This window comes from Anolis sagrei, chromosome 2 (assembly GCF_037176765.1).
Source record: "Anolis sagrei isolate rAnoSag1 chromosome 2, rAnoSag1.mat, whole genome shotgun sequence".
Classification (NCBI taxonomy): Eukaryota; Metazoa; Chordata; class Lepidosauria; order Squamata; family Dactyloidae; genus Anolis; species Anolis sagrei.
The window spans coordinates 59,828,903-59,853,461 of NC_090022.1; the positions used below are offsets into that span (position 1 = coordinate 59,828,903).

General features: G+C 38.0%; 1 protein-coding gene across 2 annotated transcripts in view; it reads right to left on the reverse strand.

The window, feature by feature from the left end:
- The window catches only part of CACNA2D3 (calcium voltage-gated channel auxiliary subunit alpha2delta 3), a 674,683-nt gene that overhangs the window by 352,997 nt on the left and 297,127 nt on the right, over window positions 1-24,559 (reverse strand). For both annotated transcript variants that reach the window (XM_067463553.1, XM_067463552.1), the window contains exons 6-9: window positions 15,935-16,066; window positions 11,279-11,339; window positions 11,037-11,187; window positions 4,295-4,369 (exon numbers count right to left, since the gene is read on the reverse strand). In XM_067463553.1, coding sequence (XP_067319654.1) covers window positions 4,295-4,369; window positions 11,037-11,187; window positions 11,279-11,339; window positions 15,935-16,066 — 419 coding nt within the window. The remainder of the gene's footprint in view (window positions 1-4,294; window positions 4,370-11,036; window positions 11,188-11,278; window positions 11,340-15,934; window positions 16,067-24,559) is intronic.

Genomic DNA, 24,559 nt, shown 5'->3' on the forward strand with positions numbered 1-24,559 from the left:
GCCAGAAGGTCATGGGGGACCTTGTCGAAGGCCTTACTGAAATCCAGGTACGCTACATCCACAGCATTCCCCGCATCTACCCAGCTTGTAGTTCTATCGAAGAAAGAGATCAACTTAGTCTGGCATGACTTGTTTTTGATAAATCCATGTTGACTATTAGCGATGACTGCATTTGTTTCTAAGTGTTTGCAGACCGCTTCCTTAACAATCTTTTCCAGAATCTTGCCCGGTATCGACATGAGGCTGACCGGATGGTAGTTGTTTGGGTCATCCTTTTTTCCCTTCTTGAAGATTGGGACCACATTGGCCCTCCTCCAATCTGCTGGAACTTCTCTCGTTCTCCAAGAACTCTCAAAGATGGTTGCCAATGGTTCCGAAATGACTTCCGCTAGTTCCTTCAATACTCTGGGGTGTAGTTGATCTGGCCCTGGGGACTTGAACTCATTAAGAGCGGCCTGGGATTCCTGTACGACTTCTTTCCCAATTTGGGGTTGGATGTCCTCCAATCCCTCATCCACTCCATCTTGCTGAGGTTGAAGACTCTCTTTTTGTGAGAAGACCGAGGCAAAGAAGGCATTAAGTAGTTCTGCCTTTTCCCTATCCCCTGTCAGCATTGCCCCATCTTCTCCTCGAAGAGGTCCTATCGCCTCCTTGTTTTTCCTTTTTCTACTGACATAAGAATAGAAGCCCTTTTTATTGTTTTTAATGTCCCTGGCAAGTCTGAGCTCGTTTTTTGCTTTAGCCTTGCAGACCTTTCCCTACAGGTGTTGGCTATTTGTTTGAATTCTTCTTTGGTGATTTCTCCCTTTTTCCACTTCTTGTGCATGTCTCTTTTGTGTCTTAGCACAGTTAGAAGTTCTTTGGACATCCATTCTGGCTTCTTTGCACTTGTCCTATTTTTTCTCTTTGTTGGCACGGTTTGCAATTGCGCCTTGAGTATTTCACTCTTGAGAAATTCCCATCCATCCGTAACTCCCTTGTCTTTTAGTATCTGTGTCCACGGAATGCTGCTCAGCGTTTCCTTCATTTTTTGGAAATCAGCTCTCCTAAAGTCCAAAATGCGGGTTTGACTTGTCTTAGTTTCGGCCTTCATTTGTACCTCAAATTGCAGGAGCACATGGTCACTTGCCCCTAAGGATCCTACCACTTCGACCGCATCGATCAGGTCCTCCGCATTTGTTAGGATGAGATCAAGAGTAGCCAATCCCCTTGTTGCCTCTTCTACCTTCTGGACCATGAAATTGTCTACAAGGCAAGCGAGGAATTTGTTGGACCTTGTACTCTTGGCCGAATTTGTTTTCCAGCAAATATCGGGATAGTTGAAATCGCCCATGACTACTACATCTCTTCTCTGTGCCTGTTTGGTCAACTGTTGGCAGAAGACTTCATCAAGTTCTTCCTCCTGGCTTGGGGGTCTGTAGTAGACACCTACAACGACATATTTTTGAGTCCCAGTTCCCTTGATTCTTATCCAGATGATTTCAAGCTGGTTTCCCAGATTGCTGTCTTGAATCTCTTCTGCAGCATAAGAGTTTTTGACATATAAGGCTACTCCGCCTCCTCTCCCCTTTGTTCGGTTTCTGTGAAAGAGGTTATACCCCTTGATATCTACATTCCAGCGATAGGAGTCATCCCACCAGGTTTCAGTGATCCCTATGATATCATATTTGTGGTGTTGTGCTAAAAGTTGGAGTTCGTCTTGTTTATTTCCCATGCTCTGTGCATTAGTGTAAAGACATGTGAGCCCCTGAGATCTTCCCTTGAGCTGTTTAATTGGGATTATTGTGCTTTCGGTACTTGGTCCTTGTTGTGTTTGTGCAGCCCTCCGTTTAGCCTTCTGGCGATTCCCAGACATTATGGGTAAAGTAGTGTTCGCAAGGCTGTTGTCCCCCTCCCCCGGTGGACCTAGTTTAAAGTGCGTCTAATGAGGTTTGCGAGTCTGTGAGCAAAAAGGTGTTTTCCTACTTGTGTGAGATGCACCCCATCCCTTGCCAGTAGGCCATCCTCCTGGAAAAGCAGGCCATGGTCGAGGAAGCCAAAGCGTTCCTCCTGACACCATTTTCTAAGCCAGTTATTGACCTGTACTATTTTTCTGGCTCTTGTGGGTCCGTGTCTTACAACAGGGAGGAGGGATGAAAAGACCACCTGTACTTTACATTCTTTTAGCTTTGCTCCTAGAGCTCGAAAATCATTTGTGATCTTTTGAAACGTATGCCTTGCAGTATCATTGGTTCCTACATGAATCAACATGAGGGGAGGACGATGATAGGGCTTGAGGAGCCTGGTGAGCCTCTGAGTGATATGGTGTATTTTTGCCCCTGGTAGGCAGCATATTTCTCGAGCCATGCCATCTGGTCTGGAAATGACAGTTTCCATTCCTCTAAGGAGGGAGTCGCCTACTACCAAGACCTGTTTACTTTCGGGAATGACAGGGCCCCTTTTGTGCAATGTAGTGTGTAGGTCTCCAGAAAAGTGATCCTGTTGGTGTGAATTGTGTAGGTGAAAAGTGTTGTCCTCCTCCTCGACATCCCCGGTGCATTCGTCAAGGACAATCCACTGAGATTCGTCCAAGAGCCTATGGTTCTCCTGTATGTGTTCCTGTTGCACCTGGTCTATGGTTGGGGATGGTACACCTGCACGATTGTGTAAGTGTGAATGTTGTGAAGTGTTGTCCCAGTCAGGGCTATCCCCTGCACACTGATCAAGGATGAGCCACTGATCAGTATCTAAGCCATTCTGGTCTTCCCCAATATGTTGTGTTTCTTGGTCAGGTGATAGTTGTGTGAGAATTTGGAATCTATTGTGTAACTGCAGCTGAGCGGAAGTATTCTGAGGAGGCTTCCGGGTCTTATGTGTCCTTCTAAGGGTGACATTTCTCCAAGCCTGAGGGTTGTCCACATCTGAGGTGCTGTTCTCTTGAGCCTCCCCGTAATGTTGGTGTGATATGGGCTGCGTGTCTAGGACAGTGTGGTGTGTGGTGACTAAGAACAGCTCAACTTCTTGAATGTCCTTAAGGGTCTTAAAATGGTCCTCGAGTTGTCGGATCCTGTGTTCCATGCGAGTGATCTGTTTACACTTGGGGCAGATGTAATTGAGTAATTGTAGTGTGAAAAAGCTGAACATGCCACAGCTTGTGCATGAGACGGGAAGTTTTCGTGTTTGTTCCATCTGGAGGTTGCTAATGACCTCCTCTTGGTGTGTGTTTGATGTTGTTGTCTGTATGCAGGGGTGAAAGTATATGTTACTGAGTGTAAACACTGGTTTATATAGGATAACCAGGAAGCCCCACGTCTCAAACAAAGCAGTTAATTTTTAAACTCAGGAAGCCCCTCCTCTCAAACAAGCAGCACTGAAAGCAGTTAAATTTAAACAAAGCTTATCCTGAAGCAGAAGGAAACAAAATGGATTCCTGCTTCCTCAACTTCTGTGGGAGCAGCTGCCCCTTGGGTTCAGACGCTGGTTTATATAGGATAATCATCTTGGGCTAGAGCCTGCCTGAGCTAAAGCCTGCCTGATCCTACCCCTCCAAGGAATCCAGCATCAAGTCAAGAATCTCTTGGCACTGAGAAGTTCAGGCTGATCAAAAAAGATGTCAAAAACCTGATCATGTCCCATTCCCAGATATGGAGCTATTTAGTTAATCAACAGAGATGGTAGAATTACCCTTGATTTAGCTCCACACCAAGTTTCCCCAAAGATAGCACTTCTAGCAGAGTCAAAAATCGATTTCTTTTTTAAACTGTTTATTTTTATTACAGGTTTGCACAAAACAATAATACAGTCTTCCTTCTCTTTTCTTATTGAATACAACATTTTATAAATTCCATAACTACTCTCTAGAAAATGGGGCTTTTACCACAGTGGAATCTGATAAAATACACTCTATTAGCAAAGGCATTGGAGAGATTTTCTTTTGCTTCGGGAAGGACTAAAAGAGCTGTCTTTAAGAAAATTGGAAATGGCAGCAAAGCTCATTTCCTATGTTCCTACCTATGCTGCTTTTCCTAGGGGCAGCTCTTCATCTCCCAATAGCCTCAATGGGGAAATATTATTGAGTATCTCATGCTCTTCTTCCATTTATTGAACCTCTGAAATGCATTATTAGAGCCAGGATACACAAATACCAAGGATACTGCTGCGCACCCCAAAGCTGTTTTTTAAATGTTTAAAGAGGAGAATTCATTTCACTAACTCAAATGAGTTTCATTAATTGAAAATAAAGTCAAGGAAATATAATGATTTTCATCATAGGCAAAGTATTTGTCACTTCATGTAATTCTCATTCCTCTTTTACCTCTTTGTTGGCTCTGTCTGCTTGAACTAAAGTTCCATTCAGGCATGGTTCTACATAGTGGAGTTCTTCATTATACTGCAGAGAAACAGAAGATAAAACAAAAAGGTGGGGCAATTAATATAAGCTTTTGAAGGATCCAATTTAAATTAAAAACAATGCAAACATGCAGATGGTACAAAAATAACATAAGCTTCAACGCTTTCTTTTCAAACGCATAAACATTTTGAATAGCTTTTTAAAAAATTCTGAATCATCCCTATGGTATAACATAGCTTAAAACTTCCTTGACTATATGCTGTCTTTTCAACAATTCAGCTTATATAACACAGGGGGAAAGTGTATGCATTTGAAAAGACATAATTGAAGTTCATGTTGTTTTTGTACCGTTCTGGGAACAACTGGAGAAAACATTTTTGAGTAATCCTTCAAAAATAGTGTTGCCCAACATCTTTATTGATTTAAAAAGTTGCAAACCAGCACACAAGTCTTTGGGCTTGATTTTGCTTGCTTTCACCTCTCACACACATTCAGGAAGATCTGAATCAAAACCCAGAAACTGGAAATAATCAAATGATTCTTATCAAAATGTATGTGAACTAAAAGATGGTTACAGAAATATATTTCCTTGGGGATTGCATGCTGATACAGTGCTTGCGTCTTATTAGGTATTGCTGGTGAGTAGCATTTTTTCACATTGTATTGTGACCCCCCCCCCCCCCATTTAATGAAACAAAACTCACCCGCTCACCCTTTCTAACCAACCAGTCTAGTGGCAACTTGCTCCATATTGGACATCTGCCTCCATCACTCATGTGGACAGTTCGGTGCTCTCTGACAATCCTTAATTGATTACCCTGGCTCACCAGAAAGGTTGTTTCATTTGGACCATGTCAACCATTGCTGAATACTAATCTGATATTAATAATACCATGTGAATATAGTCATCTCCTTGCTGATTTGTGCATTCATATTTATTTAAATATCTTATTTATTTTCCAATATTAAAACCACTCCATCAGTTGCCAATTAGATTCTGTACAAAGTGTTGGTTATTACCTTGAAAGCCCAACACATTTCAGGTCCAAGTAACCCATGGGATCTCCTTTTCTCCCTGGACACTGAGGTCTTCTGGGGGAGCAGCTACTCCAGCCTGCCAGAATCTATCTGGCAACCATCACCCAGAGGACCTTTTCATTGGCTGCCACAAGACTGTGGAATGACTTGCTGGAAGGGATCTGGCAGCTAAGTGAGCTGTCTGAGTTTTAAAAAGATTTCTCTCTTCTGGAAGGCTTACTCTATCAATTTTAAACTATGACTTTTAAATTGACATTTAATAAGGATTTTAATGTGCATTATTATTATTAATTATCAACCCCACTTTCTATTCTGACATCTCAGCAAAACAAGAAAATTATTAATGTTAAATAAATATACCAGTGATAATAGTTATTTGGCTAGATCCCCATTTTCCTGTTCAATGTTTTAAAATCCCCCTTCCTGACTATTTTTTCTGCATGAAATATGCAAACTAATTTTTGGGGTTTGGGCTGGAGGAAGTTTCTATCTGTTTCAACTTAGTTCCTTACCCTCCTTGCCTCTTTTCCTCCCCCTTTCTGCTGGCACCTCATAGCCAGTAGATCTCTGACATAAGCCGGTTAAAAAGAGGTTCTTCCAGTTGAAGGCAATTTCTACCTTTTAACTCAGTACACCTTTGAATAGGGTTTACATTGTTATTTAGACCAAACTAAACTGAGCAAAGACGGAGGATATGAAGTTTTTCTCCATTTCCCCCCTCTTTTCCAGATAATAAAACAATAATGCTATTTATGAGTGTATGTTTTTGTTTCTTTTGCTTTGTTCTTGTAAATTTTCCACATTGCTATGTCTGATACACTTAAACTGTATTTAAAAAACTTTATTCCAGCCAGAGTACAGATTCTGCATCTACAGATTCAACCAACCACATCTCAAAAAAGCCAAAAAATGTTCTTAAAACCAAAACTTTGGGTTGTTCCTAATTTAATATAAGGGATGCCCTTTTACTACATTATTGTATATAATGGTTCTTGAGCATCCATGGATTTTGAGATCCATTAGGGCAGTGGTTCTCATCCTGGGGTCCCCAGATGTTTTTGGCCTTCAACTCCCAGAAATCCTAACAGCTGGTAAACTGGCTGGGATTTCTGGGAGTTGTAGGCCAAAAACATCTGGGGACCCCAGGTTGAGAACCACTGCATTAGGGGATGTTGGAACCAAAGTCAGCCGATGCATAGTTAATTTATTGTAAATCTTTGTTTTTAGAGCAATCTTGTTAATTTAATGCTTGACTTAGAAGTTACTTCAAAGGAAAATCGAGGAAATCTTACTACATCAATCTCTGTTCTTGCACTGATAATCTGACGTTATATTGCAACTACACAAAATTGAGTGCATTGTTCAACAGTTCTTTTTGTAATTCAATCATCTAGTTCATCAAGTTTAGATAGATTTTTCTATGAGTTACCCATGAAAGTAACAAATGATTTTTTTACATTATCTTTTTATGTTTATACTCTGAAAAGTCCTGCACTGGACTTTTGTATGCCATTTATTCGTGGGTATATTTAGAAAAGAAATCATTGGAGGATTAAATGAACTCAGCATATATCAGACAAATAAGCCATCACTGAAACAGTTTTCAGTACTCAGTTACATATTTTAAGAGTTAATTAAAATGTTAATGATGACTATGTACACTGACTACAATTACCATTATTTTTAATGAGAATTATAGACATAATTATCTGCATGATGCTTTGGGGAAAAAAACAAAACTATTGCAAAGGAAGACAGAAATATTTGAAATAAGTTCATGCTTTACTATAGTGGTTCCCAAACCTTGGTCCTTCCATTGTTTTGAATTTGCACTCCCAGAATTCCTGACTGTTGGCCAAGCTGGCTAGGGCTTCTGGAAGTTAAAATATGCACCCTTGCATGATCAAAATGTGAGTACTGAGAATAGAAGGGCAAAGTAGGATGATTACATCTTTAAAAAATCACACAATTTGGGACATAATATTCCTATCTTCATGTGGGGTGTATTGCCACTGGAGACCTCAAATAACAATGTGGCAGGAGGGTCTCATTAAGTTGCCCCTCCTTGCATGCAGAAGCTTCAATGGAACTTCTGTTGAGGACAGGGAAATAACTTCTCTTAAATAGGAATGTAAAGAATACCTTTATCAAAAGAAAGGTCTTGACATATGAGAAAATGTGCAATGGCTGTGAGATTCAATTTTATTGCATTTTTATGCAAAAGCCTCATGTTCTATGCTTTAAAAAATTGTTCACATACACTAAACAATATTTTTCATAAGAACAGAGTGTATTATGTATTTACCCCCACATTTTCCTGATTAATTATTCCTGAGGGAATATGGTTCTCAACAGAATTAAAGGTTGTCCACACTTGAAATAGAGAATACTGATATAGATAGACAAATGATTGGGTTTAATGCGAGGCTTCCTGTATTGAAGCCACAACATATTATTTTGCTGAACTACCTATCACTGACAGAGCAACCAAATATTCCAATTGAGGCACACATCACAAATGTGCTTCTTATGCCAAATTGGCCATCAGTATTCCAATATTACACCTGGCCTCTCTTCTTTTGCCTCTCTTCTTTTGCAACAAAGAAAATGAGTTGTTCTTGAAACTGTAGTTGATGTTTTTAGAAGAAGATCTATAGCAAGAAGCTAAGTATATCTGGGTATGGGCATGAAATTGTGGGAAATGCATGATATTGTGTTATTAGTATCCCAGGAGAATGCCTGTGCTGTGCCTGCAATTTTTTTTTTTTTTAAGATTGGTATCTCATGGAATTTTGTCCCCCGAATCAATCAACACAATGAACAGGAAAATAGGACAACAGAAAGCTTCCTGTAATATGCCACTTGAAAAAAGGCATATCTTGTGAGAAAACTACATATTTTTAAATGGAAACTTGCCCCTCCTCTTTAAAAACCACTAGTGGTTAAACTCTTTTATATAAGGAAGTTATTTACTGTACATGCTCATGTACAAATCAACCACAAGTATATGTTGAGGTCAGGGGTTTGGACCAATGTTATAGATTTTGTTATGATCCACATATCATGGCTACCACCAACAGTTCCTCAACCAGTTATTCAGAAAGGCCAGAAGTGGCACCACGAGGGAAAGAGTAGAGGGGGTTGGTCCTTCATTTAGGTTCTCTCTGGAAACCCTAAGCTCTTCTCTTTTGCCATTCTACTTAGAGAAGGAGAGACTCAAAGTATGGTACTTACACTGACCTGTGAATAAGAATACAAATTCTTACTGATACACAACTATGTAGAGAAATTGATGCAAACTACAATCACTAATATCTGTAACTGATAATCCCTGATTAACCAATAACTGAAATCCATTTAAATATTGCAGATAATATCTAATTGAATCTTTCCATTGTGAAAGTCTCAGTTTACTAATCTAGCAGAGAATTTTGTGAGGACAACAAGCAAATTAGGTGATATTAATTCCTGTCTCAGCAGGACTCTGGTGGACAATTTTGCAAGGAGAGAGCAAGCAATGAATTGATCAATGAAAATGTATCTTCACGCCTTCTATTCCTAGAAGTCCAAAACAAATCAAGGAGCACTTAGTTGATACTTTTAGCCCACTAAACTGTCTCAGCATTTGAATTTATCACAGAATAAACCTTTCTTGACAGAGAATACAACTGCTTTTTCCTATTCTGTGCGTTTCTGGAAACAGTAATCTAGTGAGTAATTATATTAATACAAAATATTAAAATGATAAAAATAAATATTAAAAAGTTTAATAATAATAATTCTTTCCCATTTAAAAAGTAATTATACTTTCTTATTATGTAGGTTTCTATTAAACATAATGTAGTGTGTGATTAATAAGAAAGATACTCCAGCTAAATGTTTGCTATGTTTTAATACATCACATTAGCCTGAATTCTATGAAATAAGGTACACCAATTAGAAGGATTTTTGTGAGTGAGCGTAGTTTTAAGCATTTAAAGCACATACAACATTCTAACAGACATCTACTTTATAAAGAAACTAGGTTGACATGGACAGTAAAACGTGCTCATAATGTATTATTTATGTACATATGAATTTATTCATCTGTATTTACTCATGTATTTATTTATGCAATCCTATACATATTCTATGCCCATTGCTGAAGATGTGTTGAAGAAGGCAGCAGTTAGTGGGACACTGGATTAGGGAGATTTTTTTTAAAAAAAAATGTGGGCAAATGAGAGTGATAGAAAGAGAGAGAGAGAGAGTCAAGTATTTGTCATAAATCTGAAGACAGTTGAACCAATGTGTTGTCATTTAGGGCATGATTGTAAATCCTCACTAAATTTTCACATATAAAAACTTATGAATAGTTACTACGGTCTCCCAAAGTAATCAAGAAGCACTTAACTAAGTGAGAAAGTTCCAAAGCAAAATAAAAAGGAAAAAAAGAGGTAGGAGTTTAGAAATCACTGACATCCACCCTGTGACTCAAAAGTAACCATACCAACATTTACATAAGTCTGGTTACAGTTTTTCTGGTATAGATCACTAAAAATTTACCCAATTACATAGACTTCAAACATCATTATCAGGGCTTACTTTGTACCAAGCACAGGTAGCCTCATACCTCCAAAAGCATTGAAGGGAATAACACTATCTTGTCACTGGTGTCAGTCCCTGTGTTCTAACTCTGACTGGGGCACTGAAGCTATATCTGGGTTGTACCATAGCAGAACATAAAAGAATTGACTCATGTGACTCAGGGCTTCCTCACAAAATTACAAAAAGTAAACAATTCGACTTCCAAAATAAAATGCATGGTGAGAGGTGTGCAGAGTTTGATCCTCAATATCCATCAATTAGTTTGAGCAACGAGACAAAATGGAACCATAAAGCTGGAAGAAACCACAAGGGCCATCCAGTCCAACCCCCTGCCATGAAGGAAAATACAATCAAATTAGTCCCGTAACAGATCACCACCCAGCCTCCACTTAAAAACCTCCAGAGAAGGAGACCATACCACACAGCACATATTCCACTGTTAAACAGCTCTTACCGTCAGGATGTTCTTCCTAATATTTAGGGGGAATCTCTTTTCCTGAACTTTGAATCCATTGCTCTGTGTAATAGTCTCTAGAGCAACAGGAAACAAACTTGCTACTTGACATCCTTTCAAATATAGAGACACATGGCTATCATGTGTCTCTCTGTCTTCTTTTCTCCAAGCTAAACATACCCAGCTCTCTAAGCTAAGCTCATAGGACTTGGCTTCCAAACCTTTGATAATATTGGTCACCCTTGACATGTTCCAGCTTGTTAATATCCTTTTTGAATTGTGGTGTCCAAAACTGGACACAGTATTCCAGGCGAGGTGTGATGAAAGTAGACTAGAGTGGGAATGTACTTCTCTTGACTAGACACTATATTCCTATTGATACTGTCTAGAACACATTGCTTTTTAGCTGCCACATCACACTTGTCTGCTGTGATCTACTGTTAAGACTCCTAAATCTTTTTCATACGTACCATTTTCAAGCCAGATACCACCTATCCTATATTTGTGCATTTCATTTTTTCTGTGTAAGTGTAGTACCATACTTTTCTCCAATCATGCTTTGAATCAAACAGAAATATCATGCCCCCTCCCCAAAAGACAGAAAAGACTAGAAATTTAGAAACTCACAGCAATTATGTTAAAAAAATCATCATCCCCAAGAGTGTCCAAAATGGATGACACGGTCTGCTTTGCAATTGTCAGGCGGAGTCCTTTCATGCTCCCACTGACATCAACTAAAATGACAACATCTTTGGGAGAAGTGGCTGCCTGAATGTACCTGAATCAAACAGAAGAAACATGTCCATTGGTATTATAAGAATATAACTGTTTACTTTCTTTGAAAGTCTTTGTGGATGACCATGACCTACCACTTTCGATTTCTGCAGTCAAATGCAATGACTCCATTTTCATCTGGCTCCCATTTTATTCCTAGATGGAAAGTGGGAAATATTTCATTATAGCAAATTCATAGGCATGTTTTAATATTTGAAAGTGATATACAATATTATCATTCACTGAGCAGGTAAGCATACAATACAAAACATGGATGTAAGTAACAATACAAAAGGTGGGCTTAGTAAATGTACACTATCTTATAGGTTTGTTCTTGTCTGTTTGTTTAATATACACTTAAACCACCCTCTAATGAAATCTTTCTGGGCAGCACAAATAGTTTTTAAAATATGAAATTAAGAAGCAGAATATAAAATCAAAATAAAATTGGCACCATTTGAATGCTTGGAAGTTTTAAAACTGACATTGGAGGACAAAACATAATGACCACTGACAGAGTACAAGCATATATCTGAGTTTGGATTGACCTGCATAGGATGCATTCACATAGTTATTTAATTCAAAACAATTTGAATCTTGCAAAAACTTCTCATTCAAGTGTGGATCTTATCTGAAGAAATATCAACAGTTTATCTACCTTGAGAGATCCATGCTGCTTTTGAGTGTTCAAGTAAGTGTAAGGAAAGAACAAACCCAAATGAAATAGCCAATAGTGGGTTGTTGTAGGTTTTTCAGGCTGTATGACTATGTTCTAGAAGCATTCTCTCCTGATGTTTTGCCTGCATCCATGGCAAGCATCTTCAGAGGTTCTGAGGTTGGTTGGAAACTAGGAAAATTGGGTTTATATATCTGTGGACGGTCCAGAATGGGAGAAAGAACTCCTGTCTGTTGGAGCTAGGTGTGAATGTTTCAATTTTCAATAGTATTTAAATACTCTAGACAATAGCATTAAATTGTTTTGATCAACGTAGGGAGGAAAGACAACTTGACAATTAGATAGGTAGGTTTTTTTTTGTTGATAAGTAAGGCAGGATCAGTGTGAAGAATCGATGTTATCTGTTGTATCGCTGAAGTTAAATTTCACTTGGCAATTAAAATTACAATACTTCTAAAAAATCCCCAAGAAAGATCAAATTCTGCCCCCTATTTAATATGACTGCTGCAATTTTTTTATCAAATTCAGATTTTTGTTTAACTGCATGGAATTGCTTCCTATATGGCTTAATACTGTGGTAGGCAACACTGGACAAAGAAGAACTGCTCTTCAGTCCCTCCTATATCAGTAACCAATGAGCCCATTCAAAGTTTTAACCCAGGCTTTAGAGGAGCTCTTCAGGTGCTGAATACAATTCCTATTAGGTTCAGCACCATGGATAGCCCCTTTACCAAAGCAATAAACATCTCACTATCATGGGAGCCACGCATTTGGGGAGCACAACTTCCATGAACATCATCATTGGCCATGTTGCATAGGCCTGAAGTCATATCTCAGCAACATAGGCAGGGCCAATGTCTCCCATTTCTCCAATAAAATGTTGGAAGTCCTATGAACTGAACATATTTTGACTCTACAACAAAGTATTGGATGAAATTATTCTCTAAAGAAGCACATAGAGTTCATTGTTATTGCACAATTTTCTTTCACTAAATCTATTAATTTTTGCTGTGAATTAATGTTCACATGAAATTCATGCTTTTGTGCAAAACCATGGTTTTTCATGCAATAAACCATATTTTCAGGAGCCCCTGGTGGGTGCAATGGGTTAAACCCTTGTGCTAGCAGGACTGTTGACTGACGGTCCCTCTGTCAGCTCCATCTTCCCTGTGTGGACATGAGAGAAGCCTCCCACTAGGATGGTAAAAAACATAAAACATCCAGGCATCCCCTGCAACATCCTTGCAGACAGCCAATTCTCTCACACCAGAAGCGACTTGCAGTTTCTCAAGTCACTCCTGACATGGAAAAAAACATATTTCCAGAAACAGCACATTGCATGCAAAGCCTTTCTGTACAAAAGCTCTATGTTGCAGCAGCTATATTAAATAGGGGGCAGAATTTGATCTTTCTTGGGGATTTTTTAGAAGTATTTTAATCTTAAGTACCAAGTGAAATTTAACTTCAGCAATACAACATAGATAACATTGAGGCTTCATACTGATCCTGCTTTACTTATCAACAAAAAAAACTTACCAGTCTAATCTGATTATGTAGAAGTATGGGTGCTTTTCTTGCAAATCATCATTTTTGTGCCACAAGAAAAGCACCCATACTTCAACATAGAATCAGTTCCCAAAATACTTTCTGACGTATAAATACAGGAAAAGAAACATTGCCTTACACAGTGGAGAAAATTTATTCAAATTAGGTATCATTGCATGTAAGGAAACCAATTCTTTATAGCTTATCAACATCTTGACTGAAAATAGCATGTCTTACTCTAACATGATCCTAACTTTTTGGTGCTTCACTTCATCCAAATATTACTGAAAGAAGAAAGCAGGAAGTTCAAGGCTAAGTCTAAGGGCAAGACTCTTCTGCTGGAAGAAGAGGCAGGATCAAATGTTGGCCCTCTCCCTCTCCCCTTCTTCTGAAGCCGCCTGTTACTCCTGAAGGAACAACAGATGAAATGCTTTGGGACAAAAGGAAAAATAATTTCTCCTGTGAAGTTTTCTGTTTATAGAAAACAACCTTCGCACCAAGGTAGTCTAGAACTGTGTTAGGTATAAATAGCTGCAAGATAAACACATTACTGGTGCAAAATCCCAGTGCTTTGCAGTAAACACCAATAAAAAAGAGCTAGTAAGTTGAATATTTGAAAACAGATATGGTGTGACAATATTAACTTCATGTAAGAAAACAAGAAAACAGTAAAAACGACCCTGAAACTAGCTTTTAATATTATTTTTAGTTATGTGCTTTTATTACTGCAGCTGCAAAGTCAGCCCTATTGGAGCCTTAAGTAATGTTTTCTAAATTTCCAAGTAAAATTAAAACTTCCTCTCTCTTAAAAAAGGAAATGTTCCTATAGTTGGAAAGATATCCTAAGGGTTTCAGCTGTTTCACTGAGAAGGTTTGCTGCCTAGAACAGTCTTAGAATATGTGCAAAAGCTAGTATTATCTCAGCATAGAGCAATTTAAACTTAGAATAAACTTTTCTGAGGCAGATTAAACCCATGAAAATATTATATAAAAAGCATTTCCCTGCTGCTGCAAAGGTTTTATTTTCAGCAATATCAAGATCTCAGTAGTCTTAATTGTTAGCCCTCCAGATTAGGAATCTACCTTTCCACTAGGAAGATTAAAACAATAGAAAAGTTTTTGCATGTTTGTCAATTAATTGTTACATTCTGCAACATTTTTGTGACATATTCTCATACAGAAGAATCTTGATGTTTGCCCTAAACTCCCAATCTTTTTTGCAAATACATGATTTTCTGGACAAATACACTGCTTTTGGAAAACATTCAAATTTTATGCTCTTTTCTTCCTAAAGAAGTTAAAATTGAAAAAAAAGGAAATCATGCATCAGTTGACCATATACTGAAATTTATACGTGGATCCATGCCCTACGTGTGGTTGCCTTTGAAGACTGTTTGGAAGCTCCAAGTAGTCCAACGGGTGGCAGCCAAGCTGCTTACCGGAAAAGCATACAGGAAGCAGGCATCTCTCCTGTTACATCAGCTCCACAGGCTGCCAATTTGCTACTGAATACAATTCAAACTGCTGGCTTCAGCATATAAAGCCCTAAACATCTCTTGCCCAGCTTACCGGACCAAGCGTATCTCCCTCTATGAATCACCTTGGAGGTTACGATCTTCTGGGGAGGCCCTGCTCTTGGTCCCACCTTCTTCGCAAGTGTGGTTGGTAGGGACGAGAGACAGGGCCTTCTCAGTGGTGGCCCCTTGGCTATGGAACTACCTCCCCAGTGATATTAGATGATCCCCCTCCATCTTGGTTTTCAGGGAAAAAAGTCAAGACCTAGCTATGGAACCAGGCATTTGGGGAGTAGTGCAATACGGAACCAACATAAATGCAGCAGTGCGAATGACGATGATAGGAATAGGGTATGTTTTAATAGTTTAACTGTATTTATATATTTTATCTGTTTTAGTGCTTAATGTGTTGTATTTATATATTTGTATTTGCTATGTGGAATGGAAATTTGCCAAACTCTAAGCTGCCCTGAGTCCCCACCCGGGTGAGACAGTGGGATAGAAATATAGCAAATAAATAAATAAATTGGCACTTTACTGTGCCAGTACACAGTTTTTCATCAAGAACAATAAACTTTATGAATATTCTTTACATTTTAATCCAGATGTGTTGTAGAATCTTACATTACATCTTGGAGGTAAAGACTCAAAGATGTAAAAAAAAAAAGCCTAAAGGTTAAGAGTCAGGGTCTTTTCTTTCTCAGTGCAAGTGTGAGATGAAGATAAAATGGAGAAAATCCAGACAGACCCATTTCATTGAGACACTGAAACTAGAATTTTTCATTTGAGAAGCATGTTTTTGCCCTTTTCTTTTTCAAAAGCAGCATTTTAGCACAGAATGTTTTCCCTCTGTGCACTCCACACATCACCTTCAGGTATATCACTATTTCTGCATTGAAATAGTCACAGAGGCATTAATACAGAATTGGGGAGGCTGTTCTGGAGTGAAGGGTAGGAGAGGACTAGGAGAGGATTCAAGCTCAACATCATCAGTGCAGACAACTATTTCTTCTTACCTGGATATTGCCTAAAAAAGCCCTTTGCACTTCCAAAATATTGCCATATAAGCGAAGGGTCATGGTCAAAATTGTCAACGAACACCTTGTTCAATGATTCTGACCAATAGACTCCATTCACAATAGCAGGATCTGAGAAGAGAGAAAAAATGAAAAACAAGGTAGTGAACTGCTGTCGTAGAATTAGTAGTCATAAATACTTGTAAGCATTGATGTCATGTTTTTCAAAACAGCTAGAGCAACCACTCCTAATTTTAACAATGAAAGTCCTATTAAAATAACACAGATTTACCTGCCCACCAGAAGAGATCAAACCAATGTGACCAAAAAAGGAAATTTATTGGGAAATCCTTTGAGAACCACGAGGATAAGTAAATCTTAGTTTCTTTCTTTAACATAGCTAATTGACTTCATGATAAAACCTTGGAGCAAAATAAGAATTACATTTCTCAACACTTTGTTGCCCTGTGGAGCAATTGCCCAAATTATATCCATTGTCCCACACACTAGGCTGTGATAGTAAACTCCTTTTCCCAGCCACAGAATCCTCCGGGAACTACATGAGCCCCTCCAAGTGAATCAGGACATGACTGAAACTCATCTCCAGGTTTTGAGCAAAAGGACAATTCTGGTTTGTAGGCAAAAGCAGAAGCTTTTTTGCTAAAATAAGATGCGGGTATCATAACTTGTTTTTAGAGGAGAACCACATCTGCTAAAGATACAATTCTCTTAATTTGTTGGAAAACAAAATATTACAATGACACACTGGCAATATTCTTACAGCTAGAAAGGGATGAGGAGTTCCCACTCTTTGTTCTGTTGCTGTAAGCACTTCAGGAATAAAGCAGCTCATAACATATATAACAAAAATGAAGGAAGAAAACACATTTTCTACACTCTGGATATATGTATCTTCAAGACTTATGATGACACCATGAATTCCACAGGATTTTCTTGGGGAAGTAATACTCAGAGGTGGGTTGACATTCCTTCTTCTGGAACATTTCCTGGGCTTTGTGCTGCTGGTACTGGTTTAAGTGCTATTGAGGGAAGGCAGAGACATGTCCTTTGAAGGTGCTCTAAGCACAAAATGTAAAACTAGCCTCAATAGGGAACAAAGCTTTTTAATGGTGAGTACTCACACGTGCAATTAGGTTCTATCAAAAGTTGGCCTATTCCGCCTTCTTAGGTTCTCTGGGACAAGTGTAAAGATTCTTCTTTTAAAGAAAGTCTAATCTATACTTCATTTTATGGAGTCATATTTACTCTATGACAAGAATCCTATTGTTAATTCTAATTACCGTAACCCATTCAATCAACTGGATTTATCTATGTAATGACTCGATATTCAGCAATTATACCAGTAAGTCTAATGTAGACGAATGAATGGAATTCTGAGAAATGGCTAAAGAATTTTGAAACAAACAATAAGAAAAAAATTAGTTAATACCACATGAACATTGCAAAATGCTGGCAGAAGAAAGATGACCTATGTGAAGATGGTTTATCTTATCCCTTCCAATATAGCAAATTCCCAAGCCAGAACATAAACAGAGATCTCCCATGACCAATTCAAGCATTATGTTTCATGGATATATTGTTTTCAGAAAGATCAAATTATGCCTGATCTACATGGAGCTTGAGTTTCCTTGGTACATAACAGATAATTTGGAAAGAGACAACAAAAATCCTCACCATTTGTCATTATCTGCTCTTTAGAACAGCTCTTATAACCATGTGCAACAAAGACTTTGATGTCAAGTCTATAGTCCATTTTTGCTAAGAATATTCCTTATATAGACCCTAAGCTATCTTCCATTCATTTCAGTTTTGCTACTTAAATATAAAATGTACACCAGATGAGGGATACAGAAGTTATTTATAACCATTCAAGTTTTTTTTTAAATGTCAACCTCATGTCAATATCATGGTGCTAAGATTACCTTTTTTGGCTGGTCATTTTGATAATGTTACCCCAATTTGGATATTTCTTCATGTTGCCAATCCCTTCCAGAGGCACTAACCACAATGTGGCTTGAAGACATGTTCAAATAATGCATGGTACAAACAGGAATGCACTTTAGAGGACTTAAACTGGTATAAGCAAAATTAAGGGATACTCCAAAATAGGCCCCACAAAGAGAATCAGTGAGCATAGACACAAACCACATCACATGGAGAAACTAATTAAGGGATGGGTGGTGTAGTGATCTACACATGCACACTGCAGCAGGGGAGTTTAAAAACCAAGCCAAATTATATAATTATATTATATAATTATGTATTATATGCATATATTTTGGATTCTACACCTTTGGTATAACCCACTGTTTTTGGTTGTTTTATATAGCACCATGTATATAGATGTCACTGGGTAACTAATAATACCTATATTAAGCAGAATTTGAACCCATAAAAGTATCTTTGACTTCTTTAAAGTTTAAAATTAGATGCTTTCTTTCCCCATTCCTTTAATAAGACATTTGTGGCAATGTGCAATTTGTTTCACTGCCATTCCTGCAATTGTTATCAGGTTTTCGATTGATATTTAAAGTAAACAATGCCTGTGGACAAACAGGTACCATGACAGGAACCTGAAATATAATTGCCAAGGAATTGTCCAAAAGCATGTAGCAATTAAGTATGTGTCATAGATATTACTGTCTCCAAGAAGTAGAATCAAGTATTGCATTTAATCTCCAAGAATGTAGTGAAATGCAAAAAAGTAAAAAGGCATCTCATTGATAGTACTTCCAAATTCTTCTTCAGTGCAATGTAAAATCTAAGTACAGTACTTGCAACTTAGTGTTAGAAATATGTTAAAAGAGATGTATGTTCAAATAATACAGTATATTCAATTTAGTCTACCTGTAAGGTACTTTTACAATATCTCCCACAGTATCACATGGTCCTTTTGAAACAACAAAGATTTTCCCATGAATAGTTCCTCTAAACACATCCAAATTTGTAAAAGTTTGTGACCAACTGTCATACATTTTTACTCACCACAGATATGAGTGCAATAATGCATTTCTTCCAGAAAGGATATGTAAAAAAATCTTCTACTAGATCACATGTATAAAATCTTTTGAAACATAAAACACATATGCTTAATGTATTTAAGTTTGTAACCACAGAAAATAGGGAGACCATACAACTGGATTCACATAAAGCTTGTCACACATTAATTAATATGCAATCACAAAGACAATGTGAAACATGGCAAGAGGGCAAACTGCTCCTCAAAATCAAATAACATCTGGAATATCATTGAAGCCAACCCGTTTTTAAATAGAAAATTTAACAATTCTCCTTCACCTTCTATGGTAAGAACAAATGTATCACAAAATATGTATAAGGGAGCTCAAAATATGTTTAGTGGGTTCTAAATCTGACAGATTATAAAATGATTGACTTTTTAAAATTGTGTTACTATAAACTAGTGTTACAAACAAATATCAATGCATATGAAACAGTTAGATATAACAAAACACTTGAGTAAAGCTCGGTTTAACCTAAACCATAATAAACATTGACCTTCCACAATGCAATTTAAGTAGGAAATGCTAAAATAAGTTCCAATGATTGAAAAACCAACATAAAGTGAACTTTGTGGGTCAAAATGAATTCTAAACGAGGGGCACCTACCAATCGAGCTGTTTCTCACAGTCATCTAAATCATTCTAGAAAGCAGGGACTCGTTCAACAGAGTTTCCTCAATTTTTTATCTACTGAACTCTTAAAGGAACTACGATGATACCCCGAATACATCTGATGATGTCTTATTTCAGCTGCCGATCAGAATTGGCTTTAATTAGATGGGAGACCACCAGGTATTTCCATGCAGCGCTAGAAAAAAAAAACCCTGTGCAAAACCCTGGAGAGTCACTGTCAGACAAAATTAACAATATTGGTATTAGTCAGATAAAGGTTTCTAAGGACATTATCACTCCAGGGCTTTAAAACAGGCAGCCTCGTATTAATGTCATCTGCAGAATTCAGGGAAATGTAGTTTGGGGAGGGGCGCTTTTGAATTCTCAGCTACTGAATCCAAGGTGCACAGGTGGTGTATCAGCTGAAGCTGGTAGTAAGCACTCCTGACCATCGTATCTACCTGGGATGACATTTGGAAAGACAGATCCAGGAGGACAAACCAGATAACATGTTTATTCTAGCCAATCAAATGGTCTCTTTCCCCCATACTACATTTGTGATGTGTCTTAAAAAATAACAAAATGCCATATGGTGATATTGAACTATATATCCACAACAGCTCGGATTCTGTTGGCAAAAGTATGGAGAACAGGTCAGTTTCCATTGTTAAGAGAACTGGAAGCAGAAAACCCAGTGTATTGTGTCAGTGGATACACTTTATGTTATACATAGCTTTTAGAAGAAGAAATATACGCAACAGAGATTTTAAGGATAAATTTGTCTTTGTTTATACAATACTGAAACCAGATGAGACCAAGAGAGATTGTAACTCAAGATTGGTTGGCTATGAGGTAAGCCTCCAGACTTGAGGTGGTGAAACTAAACTGATTTATTAATGGGTTCTGCATTGCTCCCTCGCTGAGCCCCAGTGCCTGAAAAATATTATAAATTGCCTGATTCAGAATTAAAGGGGAAAGGAGTACTCCTGATGGAGTTTAGAAAAAATGACCTTATTATACTGCAGCTCCCAGAATCCCTAGTTAGCATGGGGATGTTTTTTTAAACAATATTAGTAAGATTTTTTTTAAAAAAAAGAAAGAAAACAAAGCTGGACTGAAACTCTTTAATACTGTTCTGTGACGAGTTTCTACTTCCCATGCTGACATTTTCAATAGAAGAATACTCCCACAAGTCTGTCAAAATGCAGAGCATAGGAAGGATTTATGACTGCCTGTCTATAAATGAGACAGATGTGAGCATGTTTAACTACTCACAGGTCCTTGGCATATACATTCTTGTCTCAGGATTAAACACATAAACCATCACCCTGCTGTAATTTTAGTCAAACAAGATGGCAAATCATAGTCTGGAAATCAGGATTCAGGACAGCCTTTTTCAGTTTGACTTTCACATAAAGTGATACCAGAAAGAGGCCAAATGAACATGATATATTCATTCATGTGAGTGTGTGTGAGTGTGTGTGTGTGTGTGGAGAGAGGGAGGCAGTAATGGAAGAGGGTGGTATGTGTCTCACTAAATCATTTTAGCCATTATCATGTGGGGTTTCATGGGGTCAATACAGTCCCCTATGCTTTTCAACATCTACATGAAGCTGCTGAGAGTAGTCACTCAGAGCTTTAGGTTGGATGCTATTAGTATGTTAATGATACCCATCTTTCTGCCTCTCCCTCCTTTGCAGCTTGTGACAAGGAGGCTGTGACAGTACTGAATAGTTCTCTGGATGTAGTAAAGAACTGAATGAGGGTGAATGGACTAGAGCTTAATCCAGACAAGATGGAAATGCTGCTGGTCATGTTTTTATATTTGCATGGTTCTAAATAGTTTTAATTTGCTTATTGCCTCTGGAGCTGGGGAAAAACATAGAAATAATTTAAATAAAAAATCTGTGCAAAACAGCAACTGTGATAAAACTTCTCCCAGAATGAGAGAAAACTGTGGAAATATTTCATACGATTTCTAATTTTCTTTGGTGCATTAGTCAACTCTGAGTAGACATACTTTTAACTAAATGCTTCAAAATGAGATTTACGGTCTTTCCTTTAAAAATATCTGACTACAAAAAAACATAGAGAGTATATACTGCTTCAGCATTCTTCAAGTGTAGTGGGTAAGTAGAGCTACCTGCTGCTGACACAAGAGGGAGTGGGGGACCAACCTGCCAACAATGAATTAATTAGATTTTGATTAAATGCTTTCCCAGGTCAACCAGGGGCTGTTTATGCAAAATTCCAGATGTTTGTGGACAATCGATAGTGAACTGGAGACATTTCTAAATTCATGCCACTGATTCCTCTAAGTGGATGTGCAGCTGTGCATAGCTTCAGTACATTTTGATGCCTAGAAACCCAGCCATGTGCAGTGCTGCTGTCACAGTTTGCTGCATACATCAAAATCATCTTGATGAAGTATGTCTGGACAAACCCGTCTGCCAATTTATCCAGACGCATGAACATTAAAAAATTCTGTCTGGACAATAATTAATTCTGTTCCATTTCATGCTGCAATTAGATCAAAACAGTATGTGAACTCTTAAACTTTCTTATTACCACAGACTTACAATGCACCTCAGAAATGTGTGTTAGCCATGCACCACCAGGCCACAGATGGGAATTCAGCAACCTTACAGAAAAGTAACAGCAGTGCTCCATCACCTCCCTGTGAAGAATAAGAAGTATTCTGAAGGCCATGGTCACAGAGCCACAATCTCACACTGCTGAAATAACATCAATTGGAAAGGTTGTTAAGGGAACCCTAGCACCTCAACTGATTCTCATGGTTCAATGATGCCTAATATAAAAGAGTTTCAATGAAATCATGCAGTGTGAGAGAACTAGCAATTCCTATGCTCTAACTACTGAGCACATCAGTCACATGTTCAGTGGCAATGCAAAGTGATCCTGCACATCTACCCAGATGAATAAACTTAAGGAGTACTTATGAGGAAGACTCCTGAAAAACTAAAAATCCCCGCCCCCCTTGTGTAGTACAACCATAAGTTAGTGCATACATATGGCATTTTCCTGCGTGGCGAGGGTTGGATTTGAATCCCATTCATGGGAGAAAGGTGGGATAAAAATAAACAACAACAGCAACAGCAACAATAACAACAATAGGATTGGATGGCCATTGTAGTCTCTTCAAACTCTTTGATTCTATGGTTACTTCACAACCACCAGGCTCTAAAATCACTGCCTGCAGTTCTTGCACAGGTTTTACTAGCTTTCTATAGACTTTACCTCCTTCATATAGATAATTCAGTTATTATTATTATTATTTGTTACCCATATTGCAGAGAATTATTGAATGTTTAAATATGCTTTCAGATATGGGAAACCAATGAGCCTTTCCTTCTTTGTATTCAGTGGAATGGAGAAAAAGCCCTTGAAAAAAAGTTTCTAAATAATAATAATCATCATCATCATCATAATAATCATAATCATAATTATTTATAGACCTCCCTATCTCCCCAAAGGGATTCAGGGCAGTTTCCAACAAATATGGCAAACATTCAATATTGAAAGGAAAAACCATACAAACAGTTTACATCAGGACAAGACACATTAGATAATATAAAACAACATAATGTATCTCCCTCTATGAACCATCATGGAGGTTAAGATCTTCTGGGGAAGGCTATGCTATCGGTCCCATCTCTGTTGCAAGTGCAGTTGGTAGGGATGAGAAACAGGACCTTCTCAGTGGTGGCTCCTCGACTCTGGAACTCCCTCCCCTGCGAGATTAGATCAACACCCTCCCTCCTAACCTTTAGAAAAAGAACAAAGATATGGTTGTAGGACCAAGCCTTTGGCTAGTAAAATAATGCAGTACAAAAAATAATTAAGGAACATGTGTAATGACAATTGGAATGGCTATGGTGTATGATGTTTGGATCATGAAATTTTAAAATTTATACTAGGATGATTTTAATGCTTCATCTGAATATTTAAATTTTGTTTATGTCTTATGTTTAATGGTTTTAATGATTTTAAGTCATAGTTATATCTAGAAATTAGTTATTATGATTAGTTATTATGATGTAATGAGTTATTATGATTTACTGTATGTTGGCATTGAATTTTTGCCATTAGTATACCGCCTTGAATTTCCACAGGGGTGAGAAAAGCGGTATATAAATACAATAATAATAATAATAATAATAATAATAATAATAATAATAGCTGTAACTTAATAATCAAAATAGCAAGAAACAAGAATAAGAAATAAAGTAAAAATAAAGTAAAAACATCACAAAATTTAAAAAGCCCTGATAAATTTATAACCTTGTGCATTTACATAAAAGCTCTGTTGATTGGCTATGGCAAATAGCATTATGTCATTGATTAATTAAGAAATTAAGGGCCTTTCCGGAATGTGGATGTTCCAGGGGGCCCATCTACACTAACCCCAGAAAGTGCATGCTTTCTGGGGTGGGTGTGCAGATGTTGTACTGGGACATCCCAGTACAACACCAGGACACTTAACCCCCTCCCCAGAAGCCCCCTAAACACAGTAAAAGAGGGAAAAGAATTTACCCGGCCTCCATGGTACAGCTGCCAGAGTTCTCCTGGCATGTACAAATAACATGGAAGAGAAGGGGGGCAGGCATAACTTTCCTCTCACCCCCTTTCTCCTGTTGTGTCATTTGTATGTGCCAGGAGAACTCCAGCAGGCATCCAATGGAGGCTGGGTGAGTTCTTTTCCGTTTTTACTGCGTTAGGGGTCTTCTGGGTAGGGGGTTGGTATTCCCACAGTATTCTGCAGTCCAAACACCAGAAGTAGTGGGTTTATTTCTTGCCTTCCAAGAACCCACTATCAAATTAATTAGTCACAAACCAGGGTTTTCATGGTTTGTGGTGAATTAATTCCAGGTTGCCCAGAACGTTTTCTGGACAGCTCCCTTTTCACTGCAGGGGATTCTGCAATAAAGGGACTGTCTAGATTTTCCCTAAC